We start from the raw sequence: 26707 nt of genomic DNA, 5'->3' as shown, positions 1-26707 counted from the left end.
ACACACACTCGTACACATTCAGACACACACTCGTATACATTCAGACACACACTCGTACACATTCAGACACACACTCGTATACATTCAGACACACACTCGTACACATTCAGACACACACTCGTATACATTCAGACACACACTCGTACACATTCAGACACACACTCGTATACATTCAGACACACACTCGTACACATTCAGACACACACTCGTATACATTCAGACACACACTCGTACACATTCAGACACACACTCGTATACATTCAGACACACACTCGTACACATTCAGACACACACTCGTATACATTCAGACACACACTCGTACACATTCAGACACACACTCGTATACATTCAGACACACACTCGTACACATTCAGACACACACTGGTATACATTCAGACACACACTCGTACACATTCAGACACACACTCGTATACATTCAGACACACACTCGTATACATTCAGACACACACTCGTACACATTCAGACACACACTCGTATACATTCAGACACACACTCGTACACATTCAGACACACACTCGTACACATTCAGACACACACTCGTATACATTCAGACACACACTCGTACACATTCAGACACACACTGGTACACATTCAGACACACACTCGTACACATTCAGACACACACTCGTATACATTCAGACACACACTCGTACACATTCAGACACACACTCGTATACATTCAGACACACACTCGTACACATTCAGACACACACTCGTATACATTCAGACACACACTCGTACACATTCAGACACACACTCGTATACATTCAGACACACACTCGTACACATTCAGACACACACTCGTATACATTCAGACACACACTCGTACACATTCAGACACACACTCGTACACATTCAGACACACACTCGTATACATTCAGACACACACTCGTATACATTCAGACACACACTCGTACACATTCAGACACACACTCGTACACATTCAGACACACACTCGTACACATTCAGACACACACTCGTACACATTCAGACACACACTCGTACACATACACATTCAGACACACTCGTATACATTCAGACACACACACATTCAGACACTCGTATACATTCAGACACACACACATTCAGACACACACTCGTACACATTCAGACACACACACATTCAGACACACACTCGTACACATTCAGACACACACACATTCAGACACACACTCGTATACATTCAGACACACACACATTCAGACACACACTCGTGTGTGTTTCGACTTTAAAGCTTGCATTGTTGCGATTGCAAAATGTTCCCGCGTCAGATTAGGTTAATCAGATTTGTCTGGTTTAATCTGTGACCAAATGTGACCAGGTCGGTTCAGATGTTCGTAACCATGGAAACAAGAACCAGAGGCGTGTCCGAGTGTGATTTAATGTTGACTCAAGGCTTGTACATCCCGTGGAAGGTCACGGGGATGATGCAGTCCACCTCCGCTCGGGCGATCTCCGACAGATCCTTGGCGTTGAGGATGAGCAGGTAGGAGGGTCTGTGAGATCCTGGAGCCACGACGATGGTCAGCAACACTCCTGAAGAGAAACGTTTGACCTTCGACCTCTGAACTCCAACTCTGCAGACTCACCGTCATCCTCGTCCACGCCTCCGGGAGTCTGGACGAACAGAGGCTCGGACGGGTATGAGTCCGGCTCCTGCCACACCCACGTCTCCTTGGTCCTCACGTTCAGCTTACAGATCTTCAGGAACAACAACAGATCTTCAGGAACGACAACAGATCTTCAGGAACAACAACAGATCTTCAGGAACAATAACAGATCTTCAGGAACGAAAACAGATCTTCAGGAACAACAACAGATCTTCAGGAACGATAACAGATCTTCAGGAACGAAAACAGATCTTCAGGAACAACAACAGATCTTCAGGAACGACAACAGATCTTCAGGAACAACAACAGATCTTCAGGAACAACAACAGATCTTCAGGAACGACAACAGATCTTCAGGAACGATAACAGATCTTCAGGAACAACAACAGATCTTCAGGAACGATAACAGATCTTCGGTACAACAACAGATCTTCAGGAACGACAACAGATCTTCAGGAACAACAACAGATCTTCAGAAACGATAACAGATCTTCAGGAACGAAAACAGATCTTCAGGAACAACAACAGATCTTCAGGAACGACAACAGATCTTCAGGAACGACAACAGATCTTCAGGAACAACAACAGATCTTCAGGAACGATAACAGATCTTCAGGAACAACAACAGATCTTCAGGAACGATAACAGATCTTCAGGAACAACAACAGATCTTCAGGAACGACAACAGATCTTCAGGAACAACAACAGATCTTCACCAACAACAACAGATCTTCAGGAACAACAACAGATCTTCAGGAACGACAACAGATCTTCAGGAACGACAACAGATCTTCACCAACAACAACAGATCTTCACCAACAACAACAGATCTTCAGGAACGACAACAGATCTTCAGGAACGAGGAACAGTGAAGGTCGCGACGACCTCTCGACGCCGGGACTTACCCTGTCGGGGATGAAGTGGTTCAGACCCAGACCGTAGGCGTACGTGTAGTTCTTCCCACAGAAGCGCTCGTAGTTGATCTGCGGGAACTCGAACGCTGCAGGAACCAATCGATCAATCAATCAATCAATCAATCAATCAAGAGGTCAAGAGGTCAGAATATCAGGCGCTCAAATAAGAGACGCTGCAAACCTTGCCGTGGTCCTGAGAAAAGGACCTCCGGCTCCAGCCAGATGGTGCCGTCAGCATGCATGACGGCGGTGGCCGTGGAGTATGGAAGACTCACCAGGTTCTTGCCCTGTTCCTCCTTCAGGAAACAAACACAAGACCTTCAGGATCAAACCACGACAGACTCTCTCTTTCATTCTTCATCGTCCATCGTCACGAGCACCTGACGATGGACGAGAACTTCTTGTGCTCGAGAATGAAAGGAAAGATCTCAAATCGAATCTTCTCTCAAGAACTTCCTTCTTGTCCCGATCCTGCAGGATCAAGCAGGGTCTGGTGGCCTCACCTTGTGGACGTCCAGTGGAATGACGTATCTTCGGACCTCGGGCTGCGGCGCGATCATCGCTGCCTTCTTCACTTCCTCCCAGTTCTCCCTCAGGTTGGCGAGCCAGAGGTAGTTGTAGACGAACTCGAAGCTGCACACGAGTCACAGGTGAGTCCAGGGTGGACCAGAACCAGCGGGAGGACCAGTTACCCCTTCCAGGCACAGACGTCCACCACGATGAAGCCCTGGTCCTCGTAGGTGTTGATGTGGTGGAACATGCCGATGGCCGCGCCCTTGAACTGGTGGTTGATGTACTCGCCCGGACTCTTGGTGGCGATGTGGAACAAGGTCTGAAGCGAGAAGACAAAGAACATATGAGATGATGAGGAACCTCAGCTGATGATGTCCTGTGACCACGAGTCGACCACGATCACGGATCTGCTGCTGGAGGTTCAGGTTTGGATCGAAGGTCATGAAGTTCAGATCTTACTCCTTGACTCTCGTTGGACTCGAAACAGTCCATGTAGTTGGATCCTCGGACGCTCCAGGCGCTGAGGAACTTGAGCAGGTTGATCTTCACTGGAGTCTCCACGAACACGAAGTGGTTCTCGGACATGCCGAAGCTGAACCAAAGACTCGTTGAGCAATCATCCAACAAACGAGTCGTACGAATTCAACTCACCTGTGAACGTACGACGGCTTGAACCGCTCGGCGCTCGGGATCTGAACCACCACCTTGGACTTCTCGATGGGGTCCGACTTGTCTGGAGTATTGAGATCAACAGAGTCATGAGGAGAAGGTGTGGTTTAGTTTGTGAAGTCTTTCTCTAACGTTCACAAGAAAACATGGATCGAGGTTTACGTGACTTCATCTGAACCAAGAGTTCATAGAAGTTTCTCGTCCCATTTGAAAAGAATCTATAAAGTTGTATCTTCAGGATTCAAACCAACATGTTCTCGAGCAAACCTTTCTGAGCCGGCGGGATCTTCACGATGTTGTAGGCCAGCGTGGCACCTTTGCCCATGCAGTTCCCGATGTTGTACACGGTCCCGTCTCTCTCGATGTGAGGATGAGCCGTCACTCCGTTGACGTTGACGTAGTTGCACATGTCCACCTGGAAACTTCAAGGTCATCCTCAGAAAGCAAAGAAGACACGTCAGGAACCGAACCTTCTTCAGCGTCTCCAGAGTGTCTGGGTTGACTTTGGTGATGAAGTTGGTTTCAGTCACGGCGTAAAAATCCTCTCCGACCGGATAAACGTTCACCAGGCAGTTGTCCGTCACCTCCACGCCCTTGAAGTAGGAGAAGAACCTGGTCCAGAGGAACAGCCGGTCAGAACCCACAGCAGGTCCTGGAGACCAGACCCAGACCTGGAGAAGATGTTCTTGCAGGGATCAGGATAAGCAAACGTGCCGAACTCTGTGATGACGACTCGCTTCTCGGTGATCGCCCGGACGTACGCGTCTGTCCTCACGAACCTGAGGAGAGACAGGTCAGGCATGGTGGGTGAGACATGGTGTTTGAGATATGTTGGGTGAGATATGGTGGGGGAGAAATGTTGGGTGAGACGGGAGGACAGCTACGGGTGAGACACGTTGGGTGAGACATGGTGGGTGAGACGGGTGAGACACGTTGGGTGAGACATGGTGGGTGAGATATGGTGGGTGAGACGGGAGGACAGCGACGGGTCAGACATGGTGGGTGAGACATGGTGGGTGAGACGGGTGAGACACGTTGGGTGAGACATGGTGGGTGAGATATGGTGGGTGAGACGGGAGGACAGCGACGGGTGAGACATGGTGGGTGAGAAATGTTGGGTGAGACAGGAGGACAGCGACGGGTCAGACATGTTGGGTGAGACATAGTGGGTGAGAAATGTTGGGTGAGACGGGAGGACAGCGACGGGTGAGACATGGTGGATGAGACATGGTGGGTGAGACGGGAGGACAGCGACGGGTCAGACATGTTGGGTGAGACATGGTGGGTGAGACGGGAGGACAGCGACGGGTCAGACATGTTGGGTGAGACTTACTTGCGTAAATAAGTCACTTGTCCGTTCTTAAAGTCAAACTTGTGCATCAGAGCTTGTCCATCAAAAAGGTGATAAAAAGGTTCGTCTCCGACCTCGAACAGTCCTGGACCAAGACGTAGAAGACTTCCTCTGAGGAACGAAGGGATCCTTCCTGCAAGAGTTTTGTATTGTGTTAACCTGTGATTGTGTTATTGTGTTATTGTGTTACTGTGTTAACCTGTGATTGTGTTATTGTGTTATTGTGTTACTGTGTTAACCTGTGATTGTGTTATTGTGTTATTGTGTTACTGTGTTAACCTGTGATTGTGTTATTGTTTTATTGTGTTACTATGTTAACCTGTGATTGTGTTATTGTTTTATTGTTTCATTGTGGTAAGCTGTGATTGATGTGTTATTGTGTTAAGTAATATTTATTTATATAGAGCTTTTCCAGACCAGGGTCACAAAGCACTTAAACAATCAAAACAATATTCAATAAAATATATACTTTAAAGATCAAGATAATACTGAGAACACAACAGGAGTTCCAGAAAATCAAGGAAAAGCCTGAACAAATAAAAACGTCTTAAGATGTTTCTTGAAGGAGTCAGTAGATCATCAAACACAGATGTTTCTTGAAGGAGTCAGTAGATCATCAAACACAGATGTTTCTTGAAGGAGTCAGTAGATCATCAAACACACATGTTTCTTGAAGGAGTCAGTAGATCATCAAACACACATGTTTCTTGAAGGAGTCAGTAGATCATCAAACACAGATGTTTCTTGAAGGAGTCAGTAGATCATCAAACACAGATGTTTCTTGAAGGAGTCAGTAGATCATCAAACACAGATGTTTCTTGAAGGAGTCAGTAGATCATCAAACACAGAGATGTTTCTTGAAGGAGTCAGTAGATCATCAAACACAGATGTTTCTTGAAGGAGTCAGTAGATCATCAAACACACATGTTTCTTGAAAGAGTCAGTAGATCATCAAACACAGATGTTTCTTGAAGGAGTCAGTAGATCATCAAACACAGTTGTTTCTTGAAGGAGTCAGTAGATCATCAAACACAGATGTTTCTTGAAGGAGTCAGTAGATCATCAAACACAGATGTTTCTTGAAGGAGTCAGTAGATCATCAAACACACATGTTTCTTGAAGGAGTCAGTAGATCATCAAACACACATGTTTCTTGAAGGAGTCAGTAGATCATCAAACACAGATGTTTCTTGAAGGAGTCAGTAGATCATCAAACACAGATGTTTCTTGAAGGAGTCAGTAGATCATCAAACACAGATGTTTCTTGAAGGAGTCAGTAGATCATCAAACACAGAGATGTTTCTTGAAGGAGTCAGTAGATCATCAAACACAGATGTTTCTTGAAGGAGTCAGTAGATCATCAAACACACATGTTTCTTGAAAGAGTCAGTAGATCATCAAACACAGATGTTTCTTGAAGGAGTCAGTAGATCATCAAACACAGTTGTTTCTTGAAGGAGTCAGTAGATCATCAAACACAGATGTTTCTTGAAGGAGTCAGTAGATCATCAAACACAGATGTTTCTTGAAGGAGTCAGTAGATCATCAAACACAGTTGTTTCTTGAAGGAGTCAGTAGATCATCAAACACAGATGTTTCTTGAAGGAGTCAGTAGATCATCAAACACACATGTTTCTTGAAGGAGTCAGTAGATCATCAAACACACATGTTTCTTGAAAGAGTCAGTAGATCATCAAACACACATGTTTCTTAAAGGAGTCAGTAGATCATCAAACACACATGTTTCTTGAAGGAGTCAGTAGATCATCAAACACAGATGTTTCTTGAAGGAGTCAGTAGATCATCAAACACACATGTTTCTTGAAAGAGTCAGTAGATCATCAAACACAGATGTTTCTTGAAGGAGTCAGTAGATCATCAAACACAGTTGTTTCTTGAAGGAGTCAGTAGATCATCAAACACAGATGTTTCTTGAAGGAGTCAGTAGATCATCAAACACAGATGTTTCTTGAAGGAGTCAGTAGATCATCAAACACAGATGTTTCTTGAAGGAGTCAGTAGATCATCAAACACACATGTTTCTTGAAGGAGTCAGTAGATCATCAAACACACATGTTTCTTGAAGGAGTCAGTAGATCATCAAACACAGATGTTTCTTGAAGGAGTCAGTAGATCATCAAACACAGATGTTTCTTGAAGGAGTCAGTAGATCATCAAACACACATGTTTCTTGAAGGAGTCAGTAGATCATCAAACACAGATGTTTCTTGAAGGAGTCAGTAGATCATCAAACACAGATGTTTCTTGAAGGAGTCAGTAGATCATCAAACACACATGTTTCTTGAAGGAGTCAGTAGATCATCAAACACAGATGTTTCTTGAAGGAGTCAGTAGATCATCAAACACAGATGTTTCTTGAAGGAGTCAGTAGATCATCAAACACACATGTTTCTTGAAGGAGTCAGTAGATCATCAAACACAGATGTTTCTTGAAGGAGTCAGTAGATCATTAAACACAGAGATGGTTCCAAAGCTTAGGAGCAACAGTCTGGAAGGATTTCTCTCCTCTGGTCCTGAACTGTGTGCGTGGAACCATCAGTAGATTCTGGTCCACAGACCTCAGAGCCCGAGCTGGGGTGTAAGTCTGGATCCGATCATGAAGGTCTGACCATGAATAGATCTGAATGTAAGAACCAGAATTTTAAAGTTTATCCTGAAAGAAACTGGAAGCCAGTGAAGAGTTTGAAGGAGAAATGTGAGTTCTTCTACTAGAGCGGCTCAGAATTCTGGCTGCAGAGTTTTGAATCAACTGCAGGCGAGACGATCCTTCTTGTTAAGACATGAAAACAAACTGTTACAATAGTCCAGACGAGAAGAAACAAACACATTATAAGATCCAGATCATTTTTCCCGACAACATTTTCCTAAGTTTAGAGATTTTTCTCAGTTGAAGGAAACAGTTTCTGGTCAGTTTTCTACAGAGTTGAACAAGAGACATGTCTTTATCAAATACAACACCCAGGTTTCTCAGGCTCAGTTTGACAGACTGACATAAGTCACCCAAGTACTGACTCAACCCTGAACCTTATCATCAACAATCACCAGAGTTTCAGTTTTGTCCACATTTAGCTTCAAAGTGTTTTCACTCATTGTTTGATTTCTAGCAATAATTGACTAAGTTCAGCCTCTGGGGCTCAGTTGGATCAAAAGAGCAGTAGAGCTGGATGTCATCAGCAAACATGTGATAAGAAACATCAGGAAATCTCTGAATGATTTTACCGAGGGGAATCAAGTACAGAAAAAACAATAAAGGACCCAGAACAGAACCTTGAGGGACTCCACACAACAGATCTGCCGATTCAGACCTCATTTGATTGACAGATACACTAAAACTGCACCCAGAAAGGTAAGATGAGAACCATTCTAACACAGACCCAGACAGTCTTCATCCCTCAGTCTTCTCAGCAGGATCTGGTTCAACTGTGTCAAAGGCTGAGGACAGATCCAACAGAACCAGAACATCATGATGTCACTGGAGACTTTCAGTAAGACTGTCTCCGTAGATGTTTACAGAAGCCAGACTGAAACTTCTCATGGATGTCGCTCTGATCCAGGAACAGCTGCTCAGACACAACCTTCTCCAAGATCTTGGACAAGAATGAAGATTAGAAATAGGCCTGAAATTACTGAGGTCAGTTGGGTCTAAGCCTGGTTTTTTGAGCAGAGGCTCCACAATGGCATGTTTAAATGCATTGGGAAAAACCCCTGTGGAAAGGGAGAGGTTCACCATATTGGTAACCCAGGGGCCAATTACATCAAATACTTTGATAAAAAGCCTACAAGGAAGGACGTCATCTGAGCAAGAGGAGGGTTTCATCTTGTTCACTAGTGCTGAAATATCACCCAGAGATACAGCAGTGAAGGAAGACCAAGAGGAGGAGAGGGGCTCAGAGACAGTAGGGGTTCCACACAAAAGAGAGATTTTCTCTTTGATGACCGTGATTTGAGGAGCAGGAGACACGAGTGAATTAATCGTGTCAAACAACACTTTGGGGGTTTTCTTATTTGTTGTTACCAGTTTTCTGATGTAAGAAGTCATCAGATCCCTGAGGTAAAGTCTGTGCACCTCAAGTTTAGTGGACTTCCAGAGACCCTCAGTCTTACGACAAAGTCTCTTCAGACTCAGGAGATCTTCATTTGTTCAAGGGCACCGTTTTTTCTGAATTTTCAAGTTCGATTTAACAGGTTTGATCCAGTATTTCAACACAATGATCAGTGAAACAGTGAATCAAACTGTCCACGTTTAGGAAAAAACTGTCTGCAGTATCGGCTGAGATGACAAATTAACCTGTGATTGTATTATTGTGTTATTGTTTTATTGTGTTACTGTGTTAACCTGTGATTGTGTTACTGTTTTATTGTTTCATTGTGTTAACCTGTGATTGTGTTATTGTTTTATTGTTTCATTGTGGTAAACTGGGATTGTGTTATTGTGTTAACCTGTGATTGTGTTATTGTGTTATTGTGTTATTGTGTTGACCTGTGATCGTGGTCGGCAGAGGCTCCGCCAGTTCTTCCGCCGTCTCAAAGATCTTCTTGTAACCTCCGGCCGGATGTTCAAACCTGTTGATCATCGTTGTCAACACTTTTCATTGAAATATCAGAAAATGATTTAAGCTCCGCCCACTGAAAACACTTTTTTCTGGAGATGAAATCTTGAAATCACTCCCACTCTGCTGTGATTGGTCAAGCCTGGAGGTTTGTTCATCAACAATGTTTTGGGTTCGATCATTTCTAGCAATTTAAAGGTAAAATAAAACCATTTGATGAGTTTGTTTTAACTATAACTTACTTAATGTATCCAAAGCGTTTAACTGGTGCTTTTATTTTGAAGTGAGTTCTGCTGTCGAATCTAACTTCCGGTTTCATAACGAGTTTTCAAAAAATGTTTAAAAGACTAAAATACATATTTTTCAACTTGTAAACGTGGTCATGTGTGTAAGATGATCGTAATAAACATGATTTATCTCGAAATACTTCCAGGGGATGTTTTTAAAATCCATCTGGATTTCATTAATTCACAGAAGAAAAACCTTCTTCAGATAAAGTTCGTGATCGTGAGAAGTTTTACTTCAAAACTATATATCGGGAGAAGTTTTACTTCAAATCTATATATCGTGAGAAGTTTTACTTCAAATCTATGTATTTGTTGAATGAATGATGCGCCACAGAGTTTCTTGCTTGTATTTAAGTTAAATAAACGCAGTTCAACTAGGATATAAACGCAGAAACATCGTGAGATAAAGTAAATAAATGAAGACTCACCTGCTGACCATGATGATGATGATGATGATGATGATGTTGTTGTTCCAGTGTCTCCGCAGTGAAGCCTCGAGTCCCTGCAGACTCTCCTGCGTCTTATTTATCCATGAGATCCATGTGGTCCAGAGGTCCTCCCTCTCGAGCGCTCATTGGTCAGATCTGAACAAGAACGTCTTTGTGCATCTTTCTCAACATTGATCCTGAGAATGAAAGTTTTTTTACTTCTTTCTCAACATTGATCCTGAGAATGAAAGTTTTTTTACTTCTTTCTCAACATTGATCCTGAGAATGAAAGTTTTTTTTACTTCTTTCTCAACATTGATCCTGAGAATGAAAGTTTTTTACTTCTTTCTCAACATTGATCCTGAGAATGAAAGTTTTTTTACTTCTTTCTCAACATTGATCCTGAGAATGAAAGTTTTTTTACTTCTTTCTCAACATTGATCCTGAGAATGAAAGTTTTTTTACTTCTTTCTCAACATTGATCCTGAGAATGAAAGTTTTTTTACTTCTTTCTCAACATTGATCCTGAGAATGAAAGTTTTTTTACTTCTTTCTCAACATTGATCCTGAGAATGAAAGTTTTTTTACTTCTTTCTCAACATTGATCCTGAGAATGAAAGTTTTTTTTACTTCTTTCTCAACATTGATCCTGAGAATGAAAGTTTTTTTTACTTCTTTCTCAACATTGATCCTGAGAATGAAAGTTTTTTTACTTCTTTCTCAACATTGATCCTGAGAATGAAAGTTTTTTTACTTCTTTCTCAACATTGATCCTGAGAATGAAAGTTTTTTTACTTCTTTCTCAACATTGATCCTGAGAATGAAAGTTTTTTTACTTCTTTCTCAACATTGATCCTGAGAATGAAAGTTTTTTTACTTCTTTCTCAACATTGATCCTGAGAATGAAAGTTTTTTTTACTTCTTTCTCAACATTGATCCTGAGAATGAAAGTTTTTTTACTTCTTTCTCAACATTGATCCTGAGAATGAAAGTTTTTTTACTTCTTTCTCAACATTGATCCTGAGAATGAAAGTGTTTTTACTTCTTTCTCAACATTGATCCTGAGAATGAAAGTTTTTTTTACTTCTTTCTCAACATTGATCCTGAGAATGAAAGTTTTTTAACTTCTTTCTCAACATTGATCCTGAGAATGAAAGTTTTTTTACTTCTTTCTCAACATTGATCCTGAGAATGAAAGTTTTTTTACTTCTTTCTCAACATTGATCCTGAGAATGAAAGTTTTTTTTACTTCTTTCTCAACATTGATCCTGAGAATGAAAGTTTTTTTACTTCTTTCTCAACATTGATCCTGAGAATGAAAGTTTTTTTACTTCTTTCTCAACATTGATCCTGAGAATGAAAGTTGTTTTACTTCTTTCTCAACATTGATCCTGAGAATGAAAGTTTTTTTACTTCTTTCTCAACATTGATCCTGAGAATGAAAGTTTTTTTTACTTCTTTCTCAACATTGATCCTGAGAATGAAAGTTTTTTACTTCTTTCTCAACATTGATCCTGAGAATGAAAGTTTTTTTACTTCTTTCTCAACATTGATCCTGAGAATGAAAGTTTTTTTACTTCTTTCTCAACATTGATCCTGAGAATGAAAGTTTTTTTACTTCTTTCTCAACATTGATCCTGAGAATGAAAGTTTTTTTTACTTCTTTCTCAACATTGATCCTGAGAATGAAAGTTTTTTTTACTTCTTTCTCAACATTGATCCTGAGAATGAAAGTTTTTTACTTCTTTCTCAACATTGATCCTGAGAATGAAAGTTTTTTACTTCTTTCTCAACATTGATCCTGAGAATGAAAGTTTTTTTACTTCTTTCTCAACATTGATCCTGAGAATGAAAGTTTTTTACTTCTTTCTCAACATTGATCCTGAGAATGAAAGTTTTTTTTACTTCTTTCTCAACATTGATCCTGAGAATGAAAGTTTTTTTACTTCTTTCTCAACATTGATCCTGAGAATGAAAGTTTTTTACTTCTTTCTCAACATTGATCCTGAGAATGAAAGTTTTTTTTACTTCTTTCTCAACATTGATCCTGAGAATGAAAGTTTTTTTACTTCTTTCTCAACATTGATCCTGAGAATGAAAGTTTTTTTACTTCTTTCTCAACATTGATCCTGAGAATTAAAGTTTTTTTACTTCTTTCTCAACATTGATCCTGAGAATGAAAGTTTTTTTTACTTCTTTCTCAACATTGATCCTGAGAATGAAAGTTTTTTTACTTCTTTCTCAACATTGATCCTGAGAATGAAAGTGTTTTTACTTCTTTCTCAACATTGATCCTGAGAATGAAAGTTTTTTTACTTCTTTCTCAACATTGATCCTGAGAATGAAAGTTTTTTTACTTCTTTCTCAACATTGATCCTGAGAATGAAAGTTTTTTTACTTCTTTCTCAACATTGATCCTGAGAATGAAAGTTTTTTTTACTTCTTTCTCAACATTGATCCTGAGAATGAAAGTGTTTTTACTTCTTTCTCAACATTGATCCTGAGAATGAAAGTTTTTTTACTTCTTTCTCAACATTGATCCTGAGAATGAAAGTTTTTTTTACTTCTTTCTCAACATTGATCCTGAGAATGAAAGTTTTTTTTACTTCTTTCTCAACATTGATCCTGAGAATGAAAGTTTTTTTACTTCTTTCTCAACATTGATCCTGAGAATGAACGTTTTTTTACTTCTTTCTCAACATTGATCCTGAGAATGAAAGTTTTTTTACTTCTTTCTCAACATTGATCCTGAGAATGAAAGTTTTTTTACTTCTTTCTCAACATTGATCCTGAGAATGAAAGTTTTTTTACTTCTTTCTCAACATTGATCCTGAGAATGAACGTTTTTTTACTTCTTTCTCAACATTGATCCTGAGAATGAAAGTTTTTTTTACTTCTTTCTCAACATTGATCCTGAGAATGAAAGTTTTTTTTACTTCTTTCTCAACATTGATCCTGAGAATGAAAGTTTTTTTACTTCTTTCTCAACATTGATCCTGAGAATGAAAGTTTTTTTACTTCTTTCTCAACATTGATCCTGAGAATGAAAGTTTTTTTTACTTCTTTCTCAACATTGATCCTGAGAATGAAAGTTTTTTTACTTCTTTCTCAACATTGATCCTGAGAATGAAAGTTTTTTTACTTCTTTCTCAACATTGATCCTGAGAATGAAAGTTTTTTTTACTTCTTTCTCAACATTGATCCTGAGAATGAAAGTTTTTTTTACTTCTTTCTCAACATTGATCCTGAGAATGAAAGTTTTTTTACTTCTTTCTCAACATTGATCCTGAGAATGAAAGTCTTGCATCTTCTCAGATGATCAGCTCCGTCACCAAGGATTGATTTGAGTGACGTGTGGAGCGTCAGTGAAGAAACGAATGAAATAAAGTTCCATATCATTAATGATGAACTTCTGTCCATCAATCAAACACTGCCAGGTTTGATTCCTGTGACGTCATCAGTGGAACCTTGAGCACCAAAGGTCTGGACCTGAATAATCCGGTCTCAGGGATTATGAGGGACAAGAGTTCTATTGTTTCTATTGTTGAGGAACATGAAGCAGAAGCTGCTTATGTTGCTTTACAGTCTCAGTGTCGACATCCTTGTTTCTTCACTTTTATTCTCTGGAAAAAACACAAGATTAAAACTATAAAAACCTCTATTTTGACGCCATTAAAGCTTTTAGTTTCTTTAAATAACTCTTAACATTTAGTTTCTTTAAAAAACTGTCTTAACATTTAGTCACAATAAATATATATGTATCCATTTATTATTATTTTAAAATCTTTCTCTAATTGTTCACAGAAACACATCTCAACCGAAAACAACATGAGCTGAAAGTAAAACCTGTTCTAGTGCAGATAATAATAATAATAATAATAATAATAATAATAATAATGATGATGATGAAGATAATAGTAATAATAATAATAATAATAATAATAATGATGATGATGATGTTGATGAAGATAATATTAATACTAATACTACTACTACTAATAATAAGTAAGTAAGTAAGTAATTTTTATTTGTATAATACTAATACTAATACTGATACTACTACTAATACTAATACTGATACTACTACTAATACTAATACTAATACTAATACTAATACTAATACTGATACTACTACTAATACTAATACTACTACTAATACTGATACTACTACTAATACTAATACTACTACTAAAACTGATACTAATAATACTACTATGTGAATGGCTGTCAAAGCGCTTTGTGACCCTGGTCTAGAAAGGCGCTATATAAATAGAGATTATTATTATTATTATAATTATTACTACTACTAATAATAATAACATTCCCTCTCTGGCGACCTCTGCTGGACGTTAAACGTGACGCTTCCATTTATAGCCGCTAGTCGTCGCTGCTTCCGGTGAGTCGCTCACGATGGCGTCGAGTCGCAGCAACATCTCGTTGTAGTCGATCTGGTCCTGCATGTGTTTTTAAGATCAGAACCGCTGCGCTGGTGAACCATCGTCGTCTGTGTTCCATCCGCGAGAAGAAAACATGAATTACACCACGAAGGTCGTCCAGGTGACCAACGTGTCTCCGAGCACAACATCCGAGCAGATGAAGACTCTGTTCGGGTTCCTCGGAACCATCGAAGAACTCAAGCTGTTCCCGCCAGAGTGAGTCCAACACTCGATTCTTATCTTATCTTTAGATTCGCATTCAATCTATTCTTTCATTGTTTGTAGAGACGCGCCGACATTATGGCGACCAATGCTAACTAGCATGTATGCTAACGTGGTCACCATTACTTTAACGACGCCTTTTCCCTCAAAAACATCCAGCAAATGTGTTTTTATGAGCGTTTAAGATGCTTAATGTTCGACTACGTGGTTAATCTCGGTAGATATCGTCGTTATTTGATGAATAAATGTGGAACTTTAACGCTACTAACCTCGTGTTAGCGCGAAATATTGATCTATTTGTAAATTCTCTGATATACTTTGTTTATGAAACACGTTCATTGTTCGAGTTTTCTTATCTTTTCCGCTCAAATAACAGTTGCGTCTTCTGACCGGAAGTGACCGTCGCTCGTGTTGATGAGGCAGAAAGAAGCTTTTACTTTGAAAGTCTGAACTTTAGGATCAAACATGGACGTCAAGGAGTGTTTGGTTGTGACCAAGAGTAACTCAAGTATCTTTAATATGATGATGACCTTCAGAAACATTAGTGTCAAGAAAAACCAACCATATTAAAGGTTATTCGTTTGAACCAAGACCTTCTTAAGTTGGCGTCCGTGACGGATGTCTTCATCTGGACCACGTTTGCTCCAGAATGTTCTCAATGTTCATCGTTTGTTCCTGCAGTGACTCGACGATGCCGGTGACGTCGCGCGTCTGCTTCGTCAAGTTCCACGAGCCGGAGTCCGTGGGCGTCTCTCAGCACTTGACCAACACGGTGTTCGTGGACCGAGCGCTGATCGTGGTTCCGTTCGCAGAAGGTTTGTGCATCTTTGGTGGTTCTTGGTATTGAAGTGTGTGTGGAGTGTGTTGAGCAGGTCGTAAGATCAGAGACTGGGTTCACGTGTCCTGTTCTCTTCTCGTATATCAACAGCTCAAATGCTCGTCATGCGCCGCCGCCGCAGCAGACGCAGAGTGACGCGTGTTTTCAGATGTCTTCCCCATTTTGGACTTCCTTCTGTTAAACTTGTCATTTGTGTGTGTGCGTGTGTGTGTGTGTGTGCGCGAGTGTGTGTGCGAGTTTGTAGCACAGAAGGCAAAGGTCGGCCCTTCGTTGACGGTCCTCACACTGACCTGCCGTCTCAAGCCCCTCCCTCTGTCGTGTTCTTTTACCGTGGTTACTATGACGACACCTCCTTTATCAACATGTGATCCTAGTGTTATTGGAGATGATTTGATCAGATGTGAAAGTGAAGAATATTCGATCCGACGAGACGATGGTTCTCAACACGGCTGGTTCTGTAAAGACCCGACGAGAAGAACGTGTTGCTGCAGTGTTTTCTTTTAACGCTGGTTTTCTTTTGTTGTGTTTTACAGTTTATTCCGGGCTCAGTCAGTCCTGTAAACCAGGCCCTGCTGAAATACCATCCACGTGTTTTGTGCGACGCAAATGTCTTTCTCTATGTTCATGTTGTCCGTGTCTCATCTCGAGTGTGAAGATGTTCTTGCGCTGATATTGATGCTATTGATGATCTATGACTTTAGCGTGTGGTTAATTATTGCCAGGTAAGATACCGTGTGTTCTTCATGTCTCTGTGTGTTTCTGGTAAGTAAACACTGACAATTGAGAGTTTTTTTTTTGCCAAATTCCTAAAATTCTCTCTGTTGTTTGTATCTCGATTTTTCTCTGTGCTTTTAGTAGCGAAGCCGCCAGCGTCTTGTTTCAATAAACCTCAGAATGAAAGTTGAGGTCTCATCCAATTGGAGAAGCATCTGCTAACGTTTGGTTCATGACTTTAAAAACACGCTCAGGTGATACTTTCTTGGCAGTGTTTGGACTAGTGTGATTATGTTCTTCAGCAGATTTGTTGATTTAGGGGATTGTTGACTTGTTGACGACGGATGTGGTTCTCCTCTCACGCTCCTCTTCCCTCCAGGATCCATCCCAGACGAAGCCAAGGCCTTGTCGCTCTTGGCGCCGGCAAACGCCGTTGCGGGAATTCTGCCCGGAGCCGGACTTCTGCCGACGCCGAACCCTCTGCCCAACGCCGGCGTAAGTTGTGTTTGTTCGCCGTGTTTTTGTTTGTGTTGACGCGACGCCGTCGTCCTCAGATGGGAGGAAACCCCTTCGCGGGTCTCAACATGGACGCCATGGCTGCGTTTGGATTTCCAGGAGCGAACATGAACGTACAGGTGAGTCGGACATACCAGCGTCTGTGTTTGGACCGAACCAACCGGAGGAAGGTTTGACACGAGAGGATGAAAGATCAACTTCAGTCGTTATCATGTTATTATCGTGTTATTATCGTATTTATATCATGTTATTATCGTATTAATATCGTATTAATATCATGTTAATATCATGTTATTATGTTATTATCGTATTAATGTCGTATTAATATCATGTTATTATCGTATTAATATCGTATTAATATCGTATTAATATCATGTTATTATCGTATTAATATCGTATTAATATCATGTTAATATCATGTTATTATGTTATTATCGTATTAATATCGTATTAATATCATGTTATTATCATGTTGTTATCGTATTAATATGTTAATATCATGTTATTATCATGTTATTATCGTATTAATATCGTATTAATATCATGTTAATATCATGTTATTATCGTATTAATATCGTATTAATATCGTATTAATATCATGTTATTATCACGTTATTATCACGTTATTATCGCGTTATCGTGTTATTATCATATTAATATCGTATTAATATCGTATTAATATCATGTTATTATCACGTTATTATCGCGTTATTATCGCGTTATCATGTTATTATCGTAATAATATCTTATCAAGTCATTACAACACGTTTTCTTGCAGACGGCAGATCTGTTGAAGTTCATGACGGATCCAAAGTAAGTTCTCGACTTGATCTCGACGGTCCTTCAGACCCGTGACGACGTTTGTGTCTTCAGGATGAATCCTCTCGCTGCTGGTCTGAACCTGAACGTGGGCCTCAAGCCTGACGCGTCCAACAAGGAGATCGAGGAGGCCATGAAGAGGGTCCGCGAGGCCCAGTCGCTCATTTCTGCCACCATCGACTCAGGAGGTCCGACACCAGCACGACTTCCACGCGACACCTTCTAACTTCTCTCTCTTGCAGGCAAAGAGAGTCGCAGCAAACGCTCTCGCTCCAGGTCTCGCCGCAGGAGGTCAAGGTCGCACTCGCGCCACAGGTGCGTTCACGTCTTTATCAGCAACACCTGGATTCATCTGTCGCTCACCGTCAGTGGATCACAAGAGTTGACCTTGAAGTCCATCTTCTCGTCAACACTGACAGAATGACACGAAGTCAAGTAGTTTGTGTGAAGTTTATCCAACAGAGTAAAAGTATTGTTACCTCAACATAATATACATTCATGTCTAAAGTGAGACACCTGTAGATGATCCACTGCTGACATCTTCCCTCAAAGGTCATGTGACTGGTTAGTGTCACCAGGTCTCAGGTGTGTAGGGAGCAGGTGTGTTCAGTTGTGTAGTGCAGCCTCACACTCTTCACACTGGTCACTGAAGGGTCCAACAAAGATCTCTCTGAGGATCTTAGAAGATCTGTTGCTACATGAAGATGTTCAAGACTCAACACCTGAACTGAGCTTCTGGTCATCAAAGATCCGATCAGAACATCCTCGCAGGGTCGTGAGTGTAGTGTTCCTGTGCTGTCGGCATTGATGCACAGACTGAAGAGGTCAGGGGTCAGGCATGACTGTCACCCCAGAAGGAAGAGGTCAGGGGTCAGGCATGACTGTCACCCCAGAAGGAAGAGGTCAGGGGTCAGAAAAGACTGTCACCCCAGAAGGAAGAGGTCAGGGGTCAGATAAGACTGTCACCCCAGAAGGAAGAGGTCAGGGGTCAGGCATGACTGTCACCCCAGAAGGAAGAGGTCAGGGGTCAGGCAAGACTGTCACCCCAGAAGGAAGAGGTCAGGGGTCAGACAGGACTGTCACCCCAGAAGGAAGAGGTCAGGGGTCAGGCATGAATGTCACCCAAGAAGGAAGAGGTCAGGGGTCAGGCGTGACTGTCAAGACAGTTTGCTGAAAACGTATCCACCAACCTCAAGGTGGTAGATCTAAGAGATCTACCTACCTGACCTAAGAGATCTACCTACCTGACCTAAGAGATCTACCAACCTGACCTAAGAGATCTACCAACCTGACCTAAGAGATCTACCTACCTGACCTAAGAGATCTACCTACCTGACCTAAGAGATCTACCTACCTGACCTAAGAGATCTACCTACCTGACCTAAGAGATCTACCTACCTGACCTAAGAGATCTACCTACCTGACCTAAGAGATCTACCTACCTGACCTAAGAGATCTACCTACCTGACCTAAGAGATCTACCTACCTGACCTAAGAGATCTACCAACCTTACCTAAGAGATCTACCAACCTGACCTAAGAGATCTACCTACCTGACCTAAGAGATCTACCTACCTGACCTAAGAGATCTACCTACCTGACCTAAGAGATCTACCAACCTGACCTAAGAGATCTACCAACCTGACCTAAGAGATCTACCTACCTGACCTAAGAGATCTACCTACCTGACCTAAGAGATCTACCTACCTGACCTAAGAGATCTACCTACCTGACCTAAGAGATCTACCAACCTGACCTAAGAGATCTACCTACCTGACCTAAGAGATCTACCTACCTGACCTAAGAGATCTACCTACCTGACCTAAGAGATCTACCAACCTGACCTAAGAGATCTACCAACCTGACCTAAGAGATCTACCTACCTGACCTAAGAGATCTACCTACCTGACCTAAGAGATCTACCAACCTGACCTAAGAGATCTACCAACCTGACCTAAGAGATCTACCAACCTGACCTAAGAGATCTACCAACCTGACCTAAGAGATCTACCAACCTGACCTAAGAGATCTACCTACCTGACCTAAGAGATCTACCTACCTGACCTAAGAGATCTACCTACCTGACCTAAGAGATCTACCAACCTGACCTAAGAGATCTACCAACCTGACCTAAGAGATCTACCTACCTGACCTAAGAGATCTACCTACCTGACCTAAGAGATCTACCTACCTGACCTAAGAGATCTACCTGACCTAAGAGATCTACCTGACCTAAGAGATCTACCTACCTGACCTAAGAGATCTACCTACCTGACCTAAGAGATCTACCTACCTGACCTAAGAGATCTACCAACCTGACCTAAGAGATCTACCTACCTGACCTAAGAGATCTACCTACCTGACCTAAGAGATCTACCTACCTGACCTAAGAGATCTACCTACCTGACCTAAGAGATCTACCTACCTGACCTAAGAGATCTACCTACCTGACCTAAGAGATCTACCTACCTGACCTAAGAGATCTACCTACCTGACCTAAGAGATCTACCTACCTGACCTAAGAGATCTACCTACCTGACCTAAGAGATCTACCTACCTAAGAGATCTACCTGACCTAAGAGATCTACCAACCTAAGAGATCTACCTGACCTAAGAGATCTACCTACCTGACCTAAGAGATCTACCTACCTGACCTAAGAGATCTACCTACCTGACCTAAGAGATCTACCAACCTGACCTAAGAGATCTACCAACCTGACCTAAGAGATCTACCTACCTGACCTAAGAGATCTACCTACCTGACCTAAGAGATCTACCTACCTGACCTAAGAGATCTACCAACCTGACCTAAGAGATCTACCTACCTGACCTAAGAGATCTACCAACCTGACCTAAGAGATCTACCTACCTGACCTAAGAGATCTACCAACCTGACCTAAGAGATCTACCAACCTGACCTAAGAGATCTACCTACCTGACCTAAGAGATCTACCTACCTGACCTAAGAGATCTACCAACCTGACCTAAGAGATCTACCAACCTGACCTAAGAGATCTACCAACCTGACCTAAGAGATCTACCAACCTGACCTAAGAGATCTACCAACCTGACCTAAGAGATCTACCTACCTGACCTAAGAGATCTACCTACCTGACCTAAGAGATCTACCTACCTGACCTAAGAGATCTACCAACCTGACCTAAGAGATCTACCAACCTGACCTAAGAGATCTACCTACCTGACCTAAGAGATCTACCTACCTGACCTAAGAGATCTACCTACCTGACCTAAGAGATCTACCTGACCTAAGAGATCTACCTGACCTAAGAGATCTACCTACCTGACCTAAGAGATCTACCTACCTGACCTAAGAGATCTACCTACCTGACCTAAGAGATCTACCAACCTGACCTAAGAGATCTACCTACCTGACCTAAGAGATCTACCTACCTGACCTAAGAGATCTACCTACCTGACCTAAGAGATCTACCTACCTGACCTAAGAGATCTACCTACCTGACCTAAGAGATCTACCTACCTGACCTAAGAGATCTACCTACCTGACCTAAGAGATCTACCTACCTGACCTAAGAGATCTACCTACCTGACCTAAGAGATCTACCTACCTGACCTAAGAGATCTACCTACCTGACCTAAGAGATCTACCTACCTGACCTAAGAGATCTACCTACCTAAGAGATCTACCTGACCTAAGAGATCTACCAACCTAAGAGATCTACCTGACCTAAGAGATCTACCTACCTGACCTAAGAGATCTACCTACCTGACCTAAGAGATCTACCTACCTGACCTAAGAGATCTACCAACCTGACCTAAGAGATCTACCTACCTGACCTAAGAGATCTACCTACCTGACCTAAGAGATCTACCTACCTGACCTAAGAGATCTACCAACCTGACCTAAGAGATCTACCTGACCTAAGAGATCGTCACATAAACGAGCAAAGGGTTAAAATCAAAGGCACTGAATGTTCCAAGAGATACTCTTGGAAACAAAAATTGGACCTTCTAACAGGACAAAGATCCCAAGCAAACCTCAAAGTCCACCAAGGCTTGAGAAGAAGTCCTGGAAGATCTTAGAGCTTCACTGTCGCCGGACATGAACTTGGAAATCTGTGGGATTAGAAAAAGTATCTGCAGCATCAAACCCAAGAACATTAGTGAACTGGAAGAAGAACACGAGGAACGAAGATTCCCAGGAACTCTGCCAGAAGCTGTTGTCTGTGCAGCAGGTGCAGCAGCAGGTGCAGCAACAGGCGCTCGATGAAGTATTAAAGTTGTCATGAAGGGGTTGAAATATTTTGAAACTGAGATTTTGTTTTATTTGGAGAAACCACTTGTAACATCAGTTGCTAGAAGTTGTTATTCGTACATTTTGCTAAAAAAAAAACCTTGTTTGCAGGAGAATCATTTTGATTGTAAGTGTAAACTTCAAGGTCGTGTGATCGACTGTAGATCCATGTTCGTGGAGATGATCCACTGATGTTTGGTCACGACTGAGCAAATCTACCTTTTGAAAAATACACACCAAACAAATATATAAATCAAAACACTAGTTCATCATGTTTCACCGCATCAACTCTTCTAAGTGGACCACGAGGCTCTGATCATAGAAGTTTCTTCTTCTTCTTCTTCTTCTTGTTCCAGGAGCAGCAACAGCAGGTCTCGCCGTCGTTCCTCCTCCAGGAGCAGAAGACGTTCCAAGAGTCCTCGCAGGAGACGCGAACCCTCCAGAGAGCGAGGCCGTCACTCCAGGAGCAGGTCAGAGGTCGATAGAGAAGGTTGTCGGTTGAAAACCCTCGTCTGAAGGTCACTGTGCAGGGACAGGAAGAAGGAAGAAGCCGCTCGCAGGAAGTCCAAGACGCCGCCCAAGAGCTACAGCACGACTCGCAGGTCCAGCAGCGCCAGTCGGTCAGTGCCGAACTCTGACCTGTGCTCGACCCCGTGTTGACCTTGACCTCTTCACAGCAGGCGCAGGAAAAGTCGCAGCGTCAGCAGATCTCCTAAGAAGTCGCCGAAGAGGAAAAGTTCTCGCTCGCCGTCTCCACGAAGGTACGACCAGAAGAGTCTTCCTGACGCCAGTCGACGTCACACGTTTGTTTGTTTGCAGACACAAGAAGGAGAAGAAGAGAGAGAAGGAGCGAGAGAGACGCAGTGAGAAGGAAAGAGGACGAGAAGAGAGAGAACGATCCAACAGCAAGAAGAAGAAAAGTAAAGACAAGGAGCGAGAACGAGAGAAGAAGAACGAAGGAGACAAAGATTCAAAGGTTCATCACAGCTTTACAAATGTGTGTGTGTAGATGTGTGTGTGTGTGTGTGTGTGTTAACTTGTGTTGACCTGTGTGTGCTAACGTGTGTGTGTTGACCTGTGTGTGTGTTAACTTGTGTTGACCTGTGTGTGCTAACATGTGTGTGTGTGCTAACATGCGTATGTGTGTTGACCTGTGTGTGCTAACATCTGTGTGTTGACCTGTGTGTTGACCTGTGTGTTGACCTGTGTGTGCTAACATGTGTGTGTGTTGACCTGTGTGTTGACCTGTGTGTTGACCTGTGTGCGTGTTAATTTGTGTTGACCTGTGTGTGCTAACGTGTGTGTTGACCTGTGTGTGCTAACATGTGTGTGTTGACCTGTGTGTTGACCTGTGTGTGCTAACATGTGTGTTTTGACGTGTGTGTGCTAACGTGTGCTAACATGTGTGTGTGTTGACCTCTGTGTTGACGTGTGTGTGCTAACATGTGTGTGCTAACATGTGTGTGTTGACCTGTGTGTGTTGACCTGTGTGTGCTAACATGTGTGTGCTAACATGTGTGTTGACCTGTGTGTGTTGACCTGTGTGTTGACCTGTGTGTGCTAACATGTGTGTGTGTTGACCTGTGTGTGCTAACATCTGTGTGTTGACCTGTGTGTTGACCTGTGTGTGCTAACATGTGTGTGTGTTGACCTGTGTGTGCTAACATCTGTGTGTTGACCTGTGTGTTGACCTGTGTGTGCTAACATCTGTGTGTTGACCTGTGTGTTGACCTGTGTGTGCTAACATGTGTGTGTTGACCTGTGTGTGCTAACATCTGTGTGTTGACCTGTGTGTTGACCTGTGTGTTGACCTGTGTGTGCTAACATGTGTGTGTTGACGTGTGTGTGCTAACATGTGTGTGTTGACCTCTGTGTTGACGTGTGTGTGCTAACCTGTGTGTGTTGACCTGTGTGTGTTGACCTGTGTGTGCTGACCTGTGTGTGCTAACATGTGTGTGCTAACATGTGTGTTGACCTGTGTGTGTTGACCTGTGTGTGTTGACCTGTGTGTGTTGACCTGTGTGTGTTGACCTGTGTGTGTTGACCTGTGTGTGTTGACCTGTGTGTGCTAACATGTGTGTGTTGACGTGTGTGTGCTAACGTGTGCTAACATGTGTGTTTTGACCCCTGTGTTGACGTGTGTGTGCTAACATGTGTGTGTTGACCTGTGTGTGTGCTAACATGTGTGTGTTGACCTGTGTGTGCTAACATGCTAGCGTGTGCTAACGTGCTACCGTGTGCTCAGATCACGCGGGACTACGACGAGGAGGAGCTCGGCTACAACAGCGAGCACGAGCGTAAATATTGCGACGAGTCTTTCTCTCCGGAAGGAAACGGCAAAGTTCGCTCGAAGCATCAGGTCAAGGTGAACGGAGACGAGAACCATCAGGACGACGACATGGACGTCAGCGAGTGACGCCTGTCAATCATCACGTCGACGTCTGCGCTCGTCGGTTCTTCATGTTTTTAAGTCTTTTTCTCAAGGTCGACTTTAGTTCTCGCTTGTTTTACTCGTCGCTCGGGCTGTTGTTTCTGTTCTAAATTAAATCCTTGTTTCAAAGTGTTTTAGCTTCGCTTTCTTTTATACAATAAAACCATTTGGAAAATCACCTGATGTTGTCCTTGTTTGACCTTCATGGAGATGAGTTTCTAGAGGTCAAGGGTCAAAGTGACTCTTCAGGCTCCTCGAGTCTCAAGAGAAACGATGTTTAAAAATGGCTTTAAAATGTCGACTGTGAACAAATGTTCTTCTTCATATTGGTGCTCCGCCCTCTAACCGCTTCGCTGTTGGTTTACCCTGATGAGTCGAGCTGAGTCGTCCCTCGATCCTGAACGGACCGCGACGAGGAGGACGACTGGCTCGCTGCATGAAGTCGGCCATGAGGTGTGCGAGAGCGATCAGGTAAGTATCTCTTGCAGGTCTCATGGCCCTCCTGCAGCACTCGACGGGTTCACCTGAGAAAGGTGTTAGTAGTGCGCATGTGTTTCCGCCTGTGAGTGTGACGTATTCACAGGCGTCATTAGAAACTTTCGCCGCTAATGCTAAGCTAACATGTTCCACCGTTCATAGATGGCGAGAGTTTCCTCTCAGAACACAGTTCGAAGGAGGTGTTAAACCCCTTCGTCCGGGTCATGCCGAGACTGTAATAACGGAGTCTGTCCACACGAATGAAGGGCAGACTCAACCAGGTGTGTTTTGTTTCCAGACGAGCAGATGTCCACGAGACCGGCTTAATCAGCTGTGTTTACTTCACTACCGTGTTGACATGCGCTGGTCTGACGGGGTTTGACAGCTGATGAGGTAAGTGAAAATAGACCGGACTTGTCTATGTTGAGCGGAGGTTGTTCCTTCCCTCACAGCGTTGTCAAAAAATCCCGGCGCCATGGATGGTGTCACGTTTGGCGGCAGAGAAACGCCATGGAACAGACGCACCATGGAACCTTTACGCGCGGGGTTTTCCCGCAGTTCCGAGACCAGACGATGGGTGAGGAACTGTCGCCCTTGCTGGAGGGAGATGCGACTCTTGTGATGCCCTTTCGTCAACGGCCTACCCTATGACAATGGCGGGGCCGGACCGGAGGAGAACCCAAAGTTCATCAGGGCTGCGGTTCTGACGGAACATTATTCGGCTTGGAGTCGCCTGGTTTTACTTCATTCTAGATTGCAGAGGGAAGTAATCAGGTGGGGCTATGCGCTCCAGTTGACCGTCAACCCCGCGTTTGTCTCTGGAAACGAGTGGCGAAACAGGGAGTGGGTCAGCTATTTGAACAGGTTTATAGCCACCTTCCCGTTTCGTATGTTGACGGTAAAACGACTGCTGACAGATGTAAGTCCAGGAGATTGGATGACATCTATCGACCTGACCGATGCGTACTTTCACGTTCTGATAGTCGAGAGACATCAGAAGTACTTGCGTCTCGCCCTCGAGGATCGAGTGTTTGAATACACTTGACCCCCGTTCGGCTACTCTCTGGCACCCAGGACCTTCACCAAGTGTGTGGAGGCAGCACTGGAACCCATGAGAGCAAATGGGGTGAGGATCTGACCTATTTGGCGACTCGTTGATCCTTGCTAGGTCAGAGGCCTACCTGGGGTTCATGGTGAACCTCAGCAAGAGCGCTCTGACTCCACTCCAGCAGTTCGTTTACCTGGGGGTACTGCTGAACAGGGAGGAAGGATATGCGTGCCTCCCGGACACAAGTATCCAGCCCATTCTCAGACTGAAAACACAGTTGCTGGAAGCTCGCCGTCATGAAGAAAGAAGGACGGCAGCAGGTGCTGTTATGTCCCTCCTGGGGCTAGTGGCAGCAGCTCACAGCCGTTGGGCTCGCTGCATATGAGGAAACTCCAGAGATGGTTTGGTCGTCCCAAGCTAGACCCTAAGGGGGACGGAGGTCTAAAAGTGAGCCTTCCCGCTTTGGTTTTGCAGGACATCAAGTTTTTTGGAACTCTCTAACAAACCTCAGAAGGAGAGTTCCATTAGGTTGCGTCCTTCTTTACACTCAGGTTGGGGAGGCACCTCGGG

General features: G+C 42.9%; 2 protein-coding genes across 4 annotated transcripts; one reads left to right on the top strand and one right to left on the bottom strand.

Moving 5' to 3' along the window:
- Positions 1-1383: 1383 nt before the first annotated feature.
- Positions 1384-10439, bottom strand: LOC148064258 (retinoid isomerohydrolase). Of its 2 annotated transcripts, XM_087811632.1 has the most exons (14): positions 10365-10439; positions 9580-9662; positions 5061-5211; positions 4399-4506; positions 4198-4339; positions 3995-4142; positions 3710-3791; positions 3518-3650; positions 3238-3377; positions 3049-3178; positions 2727-2841; positions 2537-2631; positions 1611-1722; positions 1384-1557 (listed from the first exon to the last, which is right to left on the bottom strand). In XM_087811632.1, exons 1-14 carry the CDS (start codon positions 10373-10375, stop codon positions 1412-1414), a joined length of 1596 nt encoding a protein of 531 aa, XP_087667758.1. In that variant the 5' UTR covers positions 10376-10439; the 3' UTR covers positions 1384-1411. The 2 variants fall into 2 exon arrangements, with proteins under 2 accessions (XP_087667758.1, XP_087667757.1); XM_087811631.1 differs by lacking the exon at positions 10365-10439 and having other exon boundaries at positions 9580-9673.
- Positions 10440-14753: 4314 nt separating this feature from the next.
- LOC148064257 (uncharacterized) lies at positions 14754-24790 on the top strand. Of its 2 annotated transcripts, XM_087811012.1 has the most exons (12): positions 14754-15016; positions 15704-15837; positions 16954-17069; positions 17129-17209; positions 17869-17903; positions 17964-18097; positions 18152-18224; positions 22538-22651; positions 22712-22801; positions 22859-22942; positions 23001-23157; positions 24427-24790. In XM_087811012.1, the coding sequence occupies exons 1-12, from the start codon at positions 14895-14897 to the stop codon at positions 24595-24597; spliced, it is 1311 nt and encodes a 436-aa protein (XP_087667138.1). In that variant the 5' UTR covers positions 14754-14894; the 3' UTR covers positions 24598-24790. The 2 variants fall into 2 exon arrangements, with proteins under 2 accessions (XP_087667138.1, XP_087667139.1); XM_087811013.1 differs by lacking the exons at positions 14754-15016; positions 15704-15837 and adding an exon at positions 16529-16828.
- Positions 24791-26707: the final 1917 nt, after the last annotated feature.

Source organism: Callionymus lyra, chromosome 16 (genome assembly GCF_982586985.1).
Source record: "Callionymus lyra chromosome 16, fCalLyr1.hap1.1, whole genome shotgun sequence".
In the NCBI taxonomy this organism is placed as follows: domain Eukaryota; kingdom Metazoa; phylum Chordata; class Actinopteri; order Syngnathiformes; family Callionymidae; genus Callionymus; species Callionymus lyra.
Note: the sequence above shows the minus strand (reverse complement) of the source record. Positions and strands in the feature narration are given on the sequence as shown.